We start from the raw sequence: 12986 nt of genomic DNA, 5'->3' as shown, positions 1-12986 counted from the left end.
AAAAATATTGACTATCCCGGGCTTCCCTGGTGGCTCATTGGTTAAGAATCTACTTGCCAGTGCAGGGGGCACAGGTTCAAGCCCTGGTCCCAGAAGATCGCACATGCTGCGGAGCAACTAAGCCCATGTTGCACAACTACTGAGCCTGTGCTCTAGACACCGTGAGCCACAACTACTGAGCCCATGTGACGCAGCTACTGAAGCCCACGTGCCTAGAGCCCATGCTCCACAACAAGAGAAGCCATCGCAATGAGAAGCCCGTGCACTGCAACAAAGAGTAGCCCCCGCTCGCTGCAACTAGCGAAAGACCACGCACAGCAACAAAGACCCAACGCAGCCAAAAATAAATAAATTAAATTAAAAAAAAATTTTACTAGCCCTAAATAACCATGTGTTACCACTCAGATCTTATTTTGTGCCTTTAATTTCATTTATAGGTTGTATTGATTCATGAATCAAGTTTTTGTGTTTAAATTATAAACATAATCATCTTAAATGAGGTCTATTTCCATTTTAGAGACATAACTCACATATATATCACTCATTTTATTCTTCAGATTGTATGTTCAGTTCAAAGTTACTATTTTAACTGAATCCCTGGTAACTGAGTAAGTTACATAGTAAAGATAATTAGGTTTTTACTTTCATTTATGTAGTAGGGAGACGGATAGTTTTTTAAAAAGGTTGCATAAAAATAGAACCATATGATTCAGCAATTCCACTTCTGGGTATTTATCCAAAGGAAACAAGAACACTAATTCAAAAAGATATGTGTACCACCATGTTAATTGCAGCATTATTTACAATAGCCAAGATATTAAAGCAACCTAAGTGTCCATGGATGGGTGAATGGATAAAGAAAATGTAATTTATCTTATATTATATTACATTATATCATATTAATGAGAAAATATTCAGCTGTAAAAAAAGGAAGGAAATCCTGCCATTTGTGACAACATACATGGACCTTGAGGGCATTGTGCTAAGTGAAATAAATAAAACAGAAAGACAAATACCGTATGTCACTTATATGTGCAGTATTTAAACAACAACAAAAAAACATTTCATTGAACTCACAGACACAGAGAACAGATTGGTGGTTTGCAAGAGGTTGGGGGGGGCAGTGTTTGAGGGTGGCCAAAATGGCCAAAGGTGGTCAAAAGGTACAAACTTCCAGTTATAAAGTAAATAAGTAATGGGGGTGTAATATACAGCATGGTGAGTATAGTTAATAATGCTATATTGTATTTTGAAAGTTCTTTTTTTTTTAATTTATTTATTTGATTTACTTTTTGGATGCGTTGGGTATTCGTTGCTGTGCGCAGGCTCTCTAGTTGCAGCGAGCAGGAGCCACCCCTCGTTGCGTTGTGCAGGCCTCTCATTGTGGTGGCCTCTGCCGTTGCAGAGCTCAGGCTCCCAGCGCACGGGCTCCAGCAGTTGTGGCACAGGGGCCAAGAAGCTGTGGCTCGTGGGCTTCAGAGCACAGGCTCAGTAGCTGTGGCGCATGAGCCCAGTTGCTCTGCAGCATGTGGGATACCCCCAGGACCACGGGTCGAACCCGTGTCCCCTGCATTGGCAGATGGAGTCCCAACTACTGCGCCACCAGGGAAGTCCTTGAAAGTTCTTATAAGAAAATATTTATCATTCTGCATGGTGATGGATGGTTAACTAGATTTATTGTAGTGTGTGTTTCACAGTATATTCAAATATTGAATCATTACGTTGTTCACCTGAAAGTATTATGTCATATGTCAATTATATCTCAGTTGAAAGAATGATTTTTTTTAAAAAGATTATAGTTTCAGAAATCAGAAGTCGCCTTCCCCCCAGTGTTTCAGAGCTACTTGTCATCTAAATAGAATTCTCTGGTGTCTATGTAAGTCACATCTCAAAGTATGACGTACTTTATTTCAGAATGTTGAACCTTCTGACAAAAACCCAGTCTATTTTGAACTGAGTGCTGAAGGCCAGAATGCAGAAAGAGAGTTTTTTAACAAAGTTTCCAAGAATCTTTCAATTAAGAGGTAAAAGATATTTATTGTCATGTGTACTTTTTAAATTAATTTTATTAGTTTTTTGGTGAGTAATTAAAGTAACTCCCTAAATATTTCTGAGGAAACTATTTGTAAATCTTTTACCATAGGTATCCTTGCTTTAAATGCATTGCTTCATACTCAGAAGTTGGATGATAATTTTAATGAAGTGACAACTCTAATATGGTTCTCACTTGAGTTGATTTATTACATAGGGGAACAAAAGTATTTGTCGAGACATTATCTTGTTTAAGAAGAAGCATCCTGTTTTTGTTTAGTTTGCCTTCTCTTCTTCCCTTCCTTGTAGTATTAAACCTAGGCCTATCTGATAAACTACTATAAAAAATAACTCCTCTACCTAAAAAAACTTTTAAAGCAAATGCACTTGGAGAATATTAAATAATGGTTGTGAATTTTTGGGTCCATATATACCTTTTGTGGTAAAGTAGATATTTCCTTTGTATTAGGGTTCTCCAGAGAAACAGAAGCGACAGGATATATATACATAGAGAGATTTGTTTTAAGGAATTGATTTGTGCAGTTGGGGAGGCTTGTCAGGGCCAAATTCTGCAGGGTAGGCTGGCAGCCTGAGAAAAGTTGCAGTTAGAGTCCAAAGGTAGTCAACTGGCAGAATTCCCTCCTCTTGGGGAGGTCAGTCTTTGTTCTATTAAGGCATTCAGCTGATTGGATGAGACCCACCCACATTATGGAGGATTATATGCTTTACTCAGAGTCTACCGATTTAAATGTTAATCTCATCTTAAAAACACCTTCACAGAAACATCTAGAATAATGTATGACCAAAAATCTGGCTACTGTGGCCTAGCCAAGTTGACACATAAAATTAACCCTTCATATCCCTATTCTAGCTTTCTCATTTATTTTACTATGTGCCTGATAATGTGCTAAGAGCTGGGGATATAGTGGTATTAAAAACAGATGCAGACACGATCCCTTTCCTCATGGAATTTATAGTTCAGTAATGGAGTGTTGAATTCTCTGTATTATTTGAGAGGTCCATTAAATTAAGTTAATATTTGCCAAGTATTTAATAACCTCATTTAAAAGTTACTTTGGAATGCTGGTTTATTCTTTGATTCTGTAGCTCAGAAACTATTGTTATTTTTAACTTGCACTTACAACTGATTTGTCCTTTTCTCAACTTTTTCATTATAACCTTAACCTATCTTTGGGCCTCTTTAATACTATCTGTTTAGTATCTTGTATGAGAAACAAGCAGGTATAAGGTTCATTATAGATTATTGCAATTATTGAGAAAATAGCTTCACTTTTTTTTTTTGGCCGTGCCGCCTGGCACGCAAGATCTTAATTCCCCGAACAGCGATCAGACCCGTGCCCCCTGCATTGGGAGCACTGAGTCTTAACCACTGGACCACCAGGGAAGTCCCTAGCTTGACCTTTTTTTTTTTTTTTTTGCGGTACGCGGGCCTCTCACTGTTGTGGCCTCTCCCGTTGCGGAGCACAGGCTCCGGACGCGCAGGCTCAGTGGCCATGACTCACGGGCCCAGCCGCTCCGCGGCATGTGGGATCTTCCCGGACCAGGGCACGAACCCGTGTCCCCCGCATCGGCAGGCGGACTCTCAACCACTGCGCCAGCAGGGAAGCCCCTTGACCTTTTTTAAATAGCATTCATTCATCTGTCCTTAACACTTGATTCTGTAGGTGGAAGTTAACTATGATACAGTTTTAAAATAAGTGCCAGCTATGCCAACTATTTATAGAGGCTACATAACATAATAGTTGTGAGTTCAGGTTATGGTATAAGACATATATGTGTTCAAGTCTTGGTTGTAAACATCACTATCCCATCTGTAAAATGGGAATTATGACTATATCCATATTGGTTTCCTATTGCTATTCTAACGAAGTACCACAAACTTAAGTGACTTCAAACAATACAAAGTTATTATCTTCTAGTTCTGGGGGTCAGGAGTCCAAAATGGATCTTTGGGGCTAAAATCAAAGTGATGGTAGGGCTGCATTCCTTTTGGAAGCTTTAGTGGTGAATCCATATTCCCTTTTCCAGCTTCTAGAGGCCACCTGCATTCCTTGTCTTACTCCATCTTCAAAGCTAGCAGCATAGCATCTTCAAATCTCTCTCTGACTTCTTCTATCCTCCTCATATCTCCTTCTCTGCCTGACCATCTTGCCTCCATCTTATAAGGACCATTGTGATTACATTGAGCCTCCACATCTCAAGATACTTAATCATATCGGCAAACTCCCTTTTTCCTTTTACACTAACATATTCACAGGTTCTGGGGATTAGAAAGATGTCTGAGGTATATGCTATCTTTGGGCATTTTAAGTTATTCTTTTTTTTTTTTTAAGAAGATGTTGAGGGTAGGAGTTTATTTATTTATTTATTTTTGCTGTGTTGGGTCTTCGTTTCTGTGCGAGGGCTTTCTCTAGTTGCGGCAAGTGGGGGCCACTCTTCATCGCAGTGCGCGGGCCTCTCACTATCGCGGCCTCTCTTGTTGCGGAGCACAGGCTCCAGACGCGCGGGCTCAGTAGTTGGGGCTCACAGGCCTAGTTGCTCCACGGCATGTGGGATCCTCCCAGACCAGGGCTCGAACCCGTGTCCCCTGCATTAGCAGGCAGATTCTCAACCACTGCGCCACCAGGGAAGCCCTTAAGTTATTCTTGAAGCGGGTTAGATCAGCAGAAAACTATATTCTTACAGACTTGCAGGACCACCTTCATTGTCTTAAGGTTTAAGGTTTTATTCAAGCTTTTATTGAATGTTTATGGAAGAAAAAGCCAAATTAAGGGGACACTTGGAATTTCTTTAACATTGTTGAAAAACCGTGTCTATTTTCTTTTTTTAAATTTATTAATTTACTTATTTATGTTTGGCTGCATTGAGTCTTCATTGCTGCGCATGGGCTTTCTCTAGTTGCAGCGAGCGGGGGTTGCTCTTCATTGCGGTGGCTTCTGTTGTGGTCAAGCACAGGCTCTAGGCCCACGGGCTTCAGTAGTTGTAGCACATGGACTCAGTAGTTGTGGCTCTTGGGCTCTAGAGCGCAGGCTTAGTAGTTGTGGTGCACAGGCTTAGCTGCTCCGCGGCATGTGGGATCTTCTGGGACCAGGGCTCAAACCTGTGTCCCCTGCATTGGCAGGTGGATTCTTAACCACTGCACCACCAGGGAAGTCCAGCCGTGTCTATTTTCAACTCTGACCAAAGCTTTGATAAGGATCAGTTATTTTTACTCTTTCTTTTTTTTTGCGGTACACGGGCCTCTCACTGTTGTGGCCTCTCCCGTTGCGGAGCACAGGCTCCGGACACGCAGGTTCAGCGGCCATGGCTCCCGGACCCAGCCGCTCTGCGGCATGTGGGATCTTCCCGGACCAGGGCACGAACCCGTGTCCCCTGCATCGGCAGGCGGACTCTCAACCACTGCGCCACCAGAGAAGCCCCAAGGATCACTTATTTTTAGATTTTAATTTTAATAAAATGTTTATCTTACCTAGATAACTGGTATTAAAATTATACAACATTTTTTTCTTTTTGTCTTGGGTGCTAAAAAAGCTCAGAAATGAATATTTTTTGTTTTTTGTGTTTTTTTGGCTGTGCCACGCAGCATGTAGGATCTTAGTTCCCTGACCAGGGATTGAACCTGCACCCCTTATAGTGAAAGCGCAGTCTTAACCACTGGATGGCCAGGGAAGTCCCTCAGAAATGGATTTTATTGCTCAGCGTTGGGAAATTTTATATGTGTGTATCTATGTGTATATTTGTATATGTTTATCATAAGTAAGTATGTAGCAAATATTGATTCCTTGCCACAAACTCAGGTGTACCCAAAATGTAACTTTTTTTGTTTTTATTCTTTTCTCTTTTTTGGTGCAGCATGTGGGATCTTAGTTCCCCAACCAGGGATCGAGCCCGATTCCCCGGCATTGGAAGTGCAGAGTCTTAACCAGTCGACCACCAGAGAAGTCCCCTACTTTTTTTCTTTTTAAAAGTAATTGAGGGAATTCCCTGGCGGTCTAGTGGTTAGGACAGCGTGCTTTCACTGCTGGGGCCTGGGTTTGATCCCTGGTTGGAGAACTAAGATCCCACAAGCCGCGCGGTGCCACAGCCAAAAAAAAAAGTAATTGAAATTAATTTCTATTTTGAGCCCCTATTCATTTTGCTTAGTTATAGAAGCCAAATTTCAGTTAATTCAAGGTCTGTTTCTTCTGAGATTATATGTAATTTAGAGGGGACTAATGCTCTGCCACTACTGGTGATGTGGGGTGACATGATTATCATCCATCCACACCACTCAGCCATCTGCTGAGGTGTTTTCTTTCTTTCTTTCTTTTTCTTTCTTTCTTTCTTTCTTTGGTTGCACCAGGTCTTAGTTGCAGCAGGCAGACTCCTTAGTTCTGGCTTGTGGGCTCTTTAGTTGCCGCTTGCTGGCTCCTTAGTTGAGGCATATATGTGGGATCTAGTTCCCTGACCAGGGATCAAACCCAGGCCCCCTGCATTGGGAGCGTGGAGTCTTACCACTGCGCCACCAGGGAAGTCCCTGAGGTGTCTTCATTTGCATCTGGTTTTTAGCAGTTGGTTTGTGCAGGATCCTGCTGCAACCTCCTTACCCTATTCAGGTCACTGGCTCTCTGGGTCAATCCCATGCTGCACTGAGGCATATGGAATATCACTCTGTGTTCTCCATGTCCTTCTTGGGTGTGGGAGGAGAGCTTTGTAAGATTGTTTCCTTGCAGCACCTTGGCACAGAAAGAACTCTGTGTTTGCCTCTACAGACTATCAGGGTTTGGGACTAAGGTCTATTCTGCTGTCAAATCTTCCATATCTACTTGGGGGTTTCTGTTGTTCTCCTGCTAAGGAGACAGGACCCTTTCTTAGGAGTTCCATTGATGTCTAAGCTCTCTTAGCTTCCTTCTGGCTTTTCTTTTGTCTTCCTTACCTCATCTACTGAGATTTTATTTAGTTTAGGATGGAAAAAAACTGGATGCGTATAGTCTTTCAAATTTTAGTCTTAAACTCTAATTTCAGCTTTTGAAACTCAGTACCAGCACTTAAAATTTTTCTGTGTTCTATTGGGACATGGCACCTGTGACACAATAACTTCAACTGACTAAATGGAAGGAGGTATTTCAATTAATGTCTCAGAGTTTTTTACCATCACAGATATAAGTACATAGGAAAATGTAATTCCTTACTGGATTTTTCTTTCTAACACAGTGTTTAATGCAGTATGTTTAATACAGTGAGTATACATCTCTCTTATCAGATAATAAATTTTTGATGGCAAGCTCTGTATCTTATTAATTTCTATACTCCCCTAAGTGGTTAATCAGAAAATGCTCAGTAACTATTGCTTTATTATGACATTAAGATTAACTGGGTTATGGATGCAACTAGAGATAATCATACTAAGTGAAGTAAGTCAGAAAGAGAAAGACAAATACCATATGATGCCACTTATATGTGGAATCTAAAATATGACACAAATGAACCTACCTGTGAAACAGAAACAAAATCAGGGACGTAGAGAACAGACTTCTTGTTGCCAAGGGGGAGGGGGGCGGGAGAAGGTTGGGTTAGGAGCTTGGGATTATCAGTGCAAACTGGTATATATAGAATGGATAAACAACAAGATCCTACTGTGTATAGCACAGGGAAATACATTCAGTATCCTGTGATAAACTATAATGGAAAAGAATGTATGTGTGCCCGCACGTGCGTGTGTGTGTGTGTGTGTGTGTGTGTGTGTATATATAGATAGATAGATAGATAGATAACTGAGTCACTTTGATGTACAGCAGTAATTAACAACATTGTAATTCAACTATACTTCAATTAAAAATAAATTAAAAAAAAAGAATAACTGGGTTAAACTTGCCATGATCAGGAGAAGAGGGTAGATTATTAAGCATGAGTCTGACTGGCTCAGCTTTCCTGATCATCTGGCACTGGCCTGAAAAAATAAAATAATTTTTGGTTGTCAGATACTAAATTAAATGATCCAGATACTATTGTGGCTTATTAAAGGACTTTATTCAGCTTCAGAAAGAAAGAACAAATGAAAACTAAATTACTGAAGATTTATATTTTCTCCCCTCTGTTCTTTAGGTCTTCTCAAAAGTTACCTCCAGGGAAAATGCCAATAAGTGATCATGACTCTGGTGTTGAAGATGAAGATGTTTCTCCAAGACCAATTCCTAGTCCTCATCCAGTGAGTCAGAAGGTATCACTGATCTTAGAACTCACCTTTGTGATTAGAAACCTAGAAGTCTCTTCATGTTAAAGCACTCAATAATATTACCTAAAACTTCCTTAAGTTCATTCTAAGATATCTATAGCTATCTATATGTATATGGCTTTGACTGTATATAAAAAGATATATATATATTCCTCACAGGTACATGTAATTATTATATGTAATAATATATATGAATATGTGCACATATTGTAATAAGTATATATAATTATTATTCCCAGAGAAAACTGAGGAACAGATTGGTTAAGTTACCTACCTAGGATTATATAACTATTAAGTAGTAAAGCTGGAATTCAGGAAGTTTGGGATTTGGTAAACCTAGTGATTTAGGAGGTTTAGTTTCAGAATCTGGTGCTTTTAACCCATATAGACTCAACATTCTGTACATTAACCAGAGCTCAACATCGTTTCTTATTACCATATTCTGAGAAAACACTCTATTTCCTTTTGGAGATTGCTAATAACCTGCCATAATTTTTTTATTGAGGCCAACTAGTGGGTTATTTTAGAATTGTTGTGTCTTAATTACTTATTAGAAGAAAAAGGAATGAGAAAGGCTTTTTAAAATTAATATTAAATTATAACCAAATTCGCCACAGCTAGTATTTTGTTTATTCTTTTTGGCTCTCTTCCAACTCTTTCAGTTGGTATCAGTAAAAATAGCAGTGAATAATTTCACTTAGTAGAATATTCTGAATACTTATTGGAAGACCCTTATTTAAGATGCAGAAACATTATTCTTTACTAGATGTGTTGAAGCATCAGGTCTGATAATTTTTTTTTCAGAGAGGGTAAAAAGAAGTCTGTTATAACATAGTTTCTCATATTGTGTTCTGTGATCTAAGCAACATTAATCAGTGTTCCAATGAAAGGAGTTTCATTGTTAAATAAGTTTGTGAGGGCAAGGACCTTATTTATTTTGTTCACAGTTGCATTTCTAGTACTAGCACATGGATGCCCAGAAAATATTTGTTAACTGTCTAAATAAAGAATAAACACTTTTTAATAAATAACTGGATGTAATTTGGAAAATACTAATCAAAGGAAAATGAAGCATATATCATTATCCTAAAAGGTACTTTTTCCTCTTTAATTTCTTTCCCACTTACAGGTTTCTAAGATCCAGCCATCAGTTCCTGAACTTTCACTTGTATTGGATGGCAACTTCATAGAATCAAACCCTGTGCCTAACCCACTGGAAATGGTGAATAATGAAAATCCTCCTTTATTGATTAACCATTCTGAACACTTTGAGCCATTGCAGCCGCAGCTTTATGATGAGAAACACAGCCCAGAAGTTGAAGCTGGAGAGCCTTCCTTGAGAGGGCTACCAAATCAATTAAACCAGGACACTGCTCCTTTGAGACACTGCAAAGTAAGACGGCCATCTACCTGTAAGAAAGGGAACCCCCATATCAGGAGCAGTGTTAAACCATCTTCTTTTAATGGACCATCTCTTGAGGCATCTGAAAAGCTTCAAACAGTTTCTGCTGGAAATGTACACAAAGAAGAGTATCCTGTAAGATCCTCCACATTTAATTCCAGGCAGTCTTCCTTTGCCCCACAGTCCCACCCACACAATTTTGGTTTTTCACCCCATAATTCAGGAAGACCAATGGAATTTCAGATACCTACTCCCCCACCACCATCTTACTATTCCACAAGTGTTTGCAATTGTTTTCAGCATCATGGCCGTATTCAATATAGTCCAATAAATTCTTGGCAAGGAATGAATACAGTAGGATCCACTCAAGACCTCCAGTCTGAAGCCCTTCAAAAACATTCATTATTTCATCCAAGTGGATGTCCAGCTCAGGATCATAATGCATTCTGTTCCTCAAGTAGTCCTGTAGCCTTGAGACCTCAGGGAAACATGGGGGGTTGTTCTTCCCACAGCAATGTAGAACCATCGCCTGTGGCAAGACTACCTCCACACGTGGACTCATGTAACCCATGGCCTTGTGCAGTATGCATGCACACACCCAAGACTGGGTCAGATAATGGAATGATGGGACTATCTCCGGATGCGTACAGGTTCGTCACAGAGCAAGACAGACAGCTGCGACTACTTCAGGCACAGGTTTGCTAGCTTTCTTCTGTTAAATTCTTGGTATTAATAGGGTTTTGAAAAAATAACTGGCAACTCTTCAGTAATTATAGTTTATGGAGTAGAATTGTAGAATGTCAGAACTAGAAGAGACCTTGGAAACTGAATTCTAGTCCCTGTTGTTTTACAGGTAAGTAAAATGAGGATTAGAGAGAAAGAATAATTTACCCAATGACACATTGCTAGTTAGGAGTAGAACTAGGCCTAGAAAGCAAATCCTCTCTTCTCTGTCTTGTGCATATCCTAACCTACAACATAATTGTATTTTTCTTTCACTTTTTGCCTCTAATGAGAAGTCTGTATAATTTACTAAACTTTATATACAACTAAATATAAAGCCTGCACAGTAGGTTCTGATACTCCGTAGTTTGTCAACCCTATAGTGTGTAAACTAACCTTTAGCCAGTGTACCCTTACAGAGTACATGTAGTGCCTCCTCTGTGTATCTATACTAGGCTTGTTCTACTCATTTTATTCTGAAATGCTTCCTTTCTTCAGGCCTTTATGACAAAGTTCTTAATCTTTTAATTATATGCTTGCACAGTTTAGTCTTTATTGTATTGTGTCTTTTTCTTTCTTTGCTAACTGACACCCTTCTTCCACATACCTACCGCAAACCCCCCACTCCTTCCTTTCCCCCTGGTACCAATGGAAACAACCTGAAGTAGATACTTTCATAGTTTTTTCCATGACCCTATAACTATACTAATATATGTAAAATGGACATATATACATGTGTGATTTTTTTTAAAAAAGTCTTTTATAAAATTGGGGTCATAGTGTTCGCATTTTGCAAAAACAAGATAATGACATTTTTCAAATTCTGCTTTAAAATGCTTTAGATTAAGACACCCAAGAAAAATTCAGCTTTGCTGTTTTTTTGAACCCAGGTATATCCTCTGAAATTGTAAAATGTAACAAAAGATTATAAACATTTGGCAGAATTTTTAATGTGGCTAAATATTTCACATTGAAAAGAAATTTTTCTTTCTTTCTGGTCTTTTTTTTTTGCGGTACGCAGGCCTCTCACTGTTGTGGCCTCTCCCATTGCGGAGCACAGGCTCTCGACGTGCAGGCTCAGCGGCCATGGCTCACGGGCCCAGCCGCTCCACGGCATGTGGGATCTTCCCGGACCAGAGCACGAACCCACATCCCCTGCATCGGCAGGCGGACTCTCAACCACTGCGCCACCAGGGAAGCCCTTGATCTTGTTTTTTTAAAAAAGATAATAGCGGCTAAAAAGGTCTTCTAAGCTATTTAGAAATCTTAATACTTGGGATTTATATACTTAAAATATAAATTATAGACTACTGGCTCTGGTGTAGATTATGAGTCATACTTGGAGAACACAAAAGATGATGTAGAAAATGCTTCTATGATAAATTCACATAGTATTTTGCTAACATATTTTTTAAAACTTTTTTAAGGTAACATCTTATTTAACTTTTTTTTTTTAAGATGTTTTTGATGTGGACAATTTTTAAAGTCTTTATTGAATTTCTTACAGTATTGCTTCTGTTTTATGTTTTGGTTTTTTGGCCACGAGGCATGTGGAATCTTAGCTCCCTGACCAGGGATCAAACCTGCACTCCCTACATTGGAAGGCAAAGTCTTAACCACTGGACTGCCAGGGAAGTCCCTATTTAAATTTTTTGAGAGTATCATAACATTTTCTATATACGTTTCTATAGAACTTTCTTATTCTGCATAGGCTTCCCTTGTTATGTACAAGAAATCGTCTAATTGGTCTCATCAATTATTTCAGCAGCTTGAAGTTTCTGCTTTTGCAAACAGTGCAGCAGTGAACACCCTTATACTTGTATCTTCTGTATATATGCATGTACCACTGTGGCATAGATCTCTAGAAGTAAAATTTTGAAGTCAAAGGGAACACACATTTAAATGTTCAACAGTACCCAAACTTGCTCCTCTTCTAATATTCAAAGTCTTATTTTGGTGTAGTGGTTAAAGAGAGTGAGCTCCTTGGGTTCTAATCCAATTTTGGTGTGACATAAGTTATACAATCTTGGGCAAGTTACTTTATGTGTCTGACTTAAGTTTTCTCATCCACAAAAGAGGAATATACATAAGTGTATGGAGTTCTAAGGGCTGAATGAGTTACTGGGTAGGGGCCAAGAATAGTGCCTGGCATATAGTGCTCAGTAAATGTTAACTATTATTATTATTTTCATTATCGTTATTATCTCAGTTAATGACATCACTTCTCATCCTGCTGCTCAGGCCAAAATCCTATGCATAAAAACCAAGGCTTTTACTTTTCTAGCTGTATCCTGAACTTAACTATTCTTTACCATCTTTCCTGCTACCACTCTAATTCAAACCATCATTTTCTCTTCTCCATACATGCTGCTTCCAGTACTGTTCCCTCATGTTTTCCTGCAGTTGGAAACATGAGAGCCATCTTTTTAAAGCCCAAGTCAGATCATAGGGATCCTGCTTAAAACACAATGGTTTTCCATTGCAATTAAAATAAAATCAAAATTTCTTACCTTGACCCTCAAAACCCTTTGGGTTCATCTTCTGTCTCCCTCTCCTCGCTCATCTCTTGCCACTGTCTTCCATGTTGACTACACT

The 12986-nt window shown here is 39.2% G+C and overlaps 1 protein-coding gene across 1 annotated transcript in view; it reads left to right on the top strand.

The window, feature by feature from the left end:
- Window positions 1-12986, top strand: part of STIL (STIL centriolar assembly protein) — a 54050-nt gene that overhangs the window by 21149 nt on the left and 19915 nt on the right. The window contains exons 10-12 of the mRNA XM_024739221.1: window positions 1915-2024; window positions 8137-8251; window positions 9396-9488. Coding sequence (XP_024594989.1) covers window positions 1915-2024; window positions 8137-8251; window positions 9396-9488 — 318 coding nt within the window. The remainder of the gene's footprint in view (window positions 1-1914; window positions 2025-8136; window positions 8252-9395; window positions 9489-12986) is intronic.

Source organism: Neophocaena asiaeorientalis, unplaced genomic scaffold (assembly GCF_003031525.2).
Source record: "Neophocaena asiaeorientalis asiaeorientalis breed wild unplaced genomic scaffold, Neophocaena_asiaeorientalis_V1.1 scaffold138, whole genome shotgun sequence".
In the NCBI taxonomy this organism is placed as follows: Eukaryota; Metazoa; Chordata; class Mammalia; order Artiodactyla; family Phocoenidae; genus Neophocaena; species Neophocaena asiaeorientalis.
This window is presented reverse-complemented; position numbering and strand designations above follow the sequence as displayed.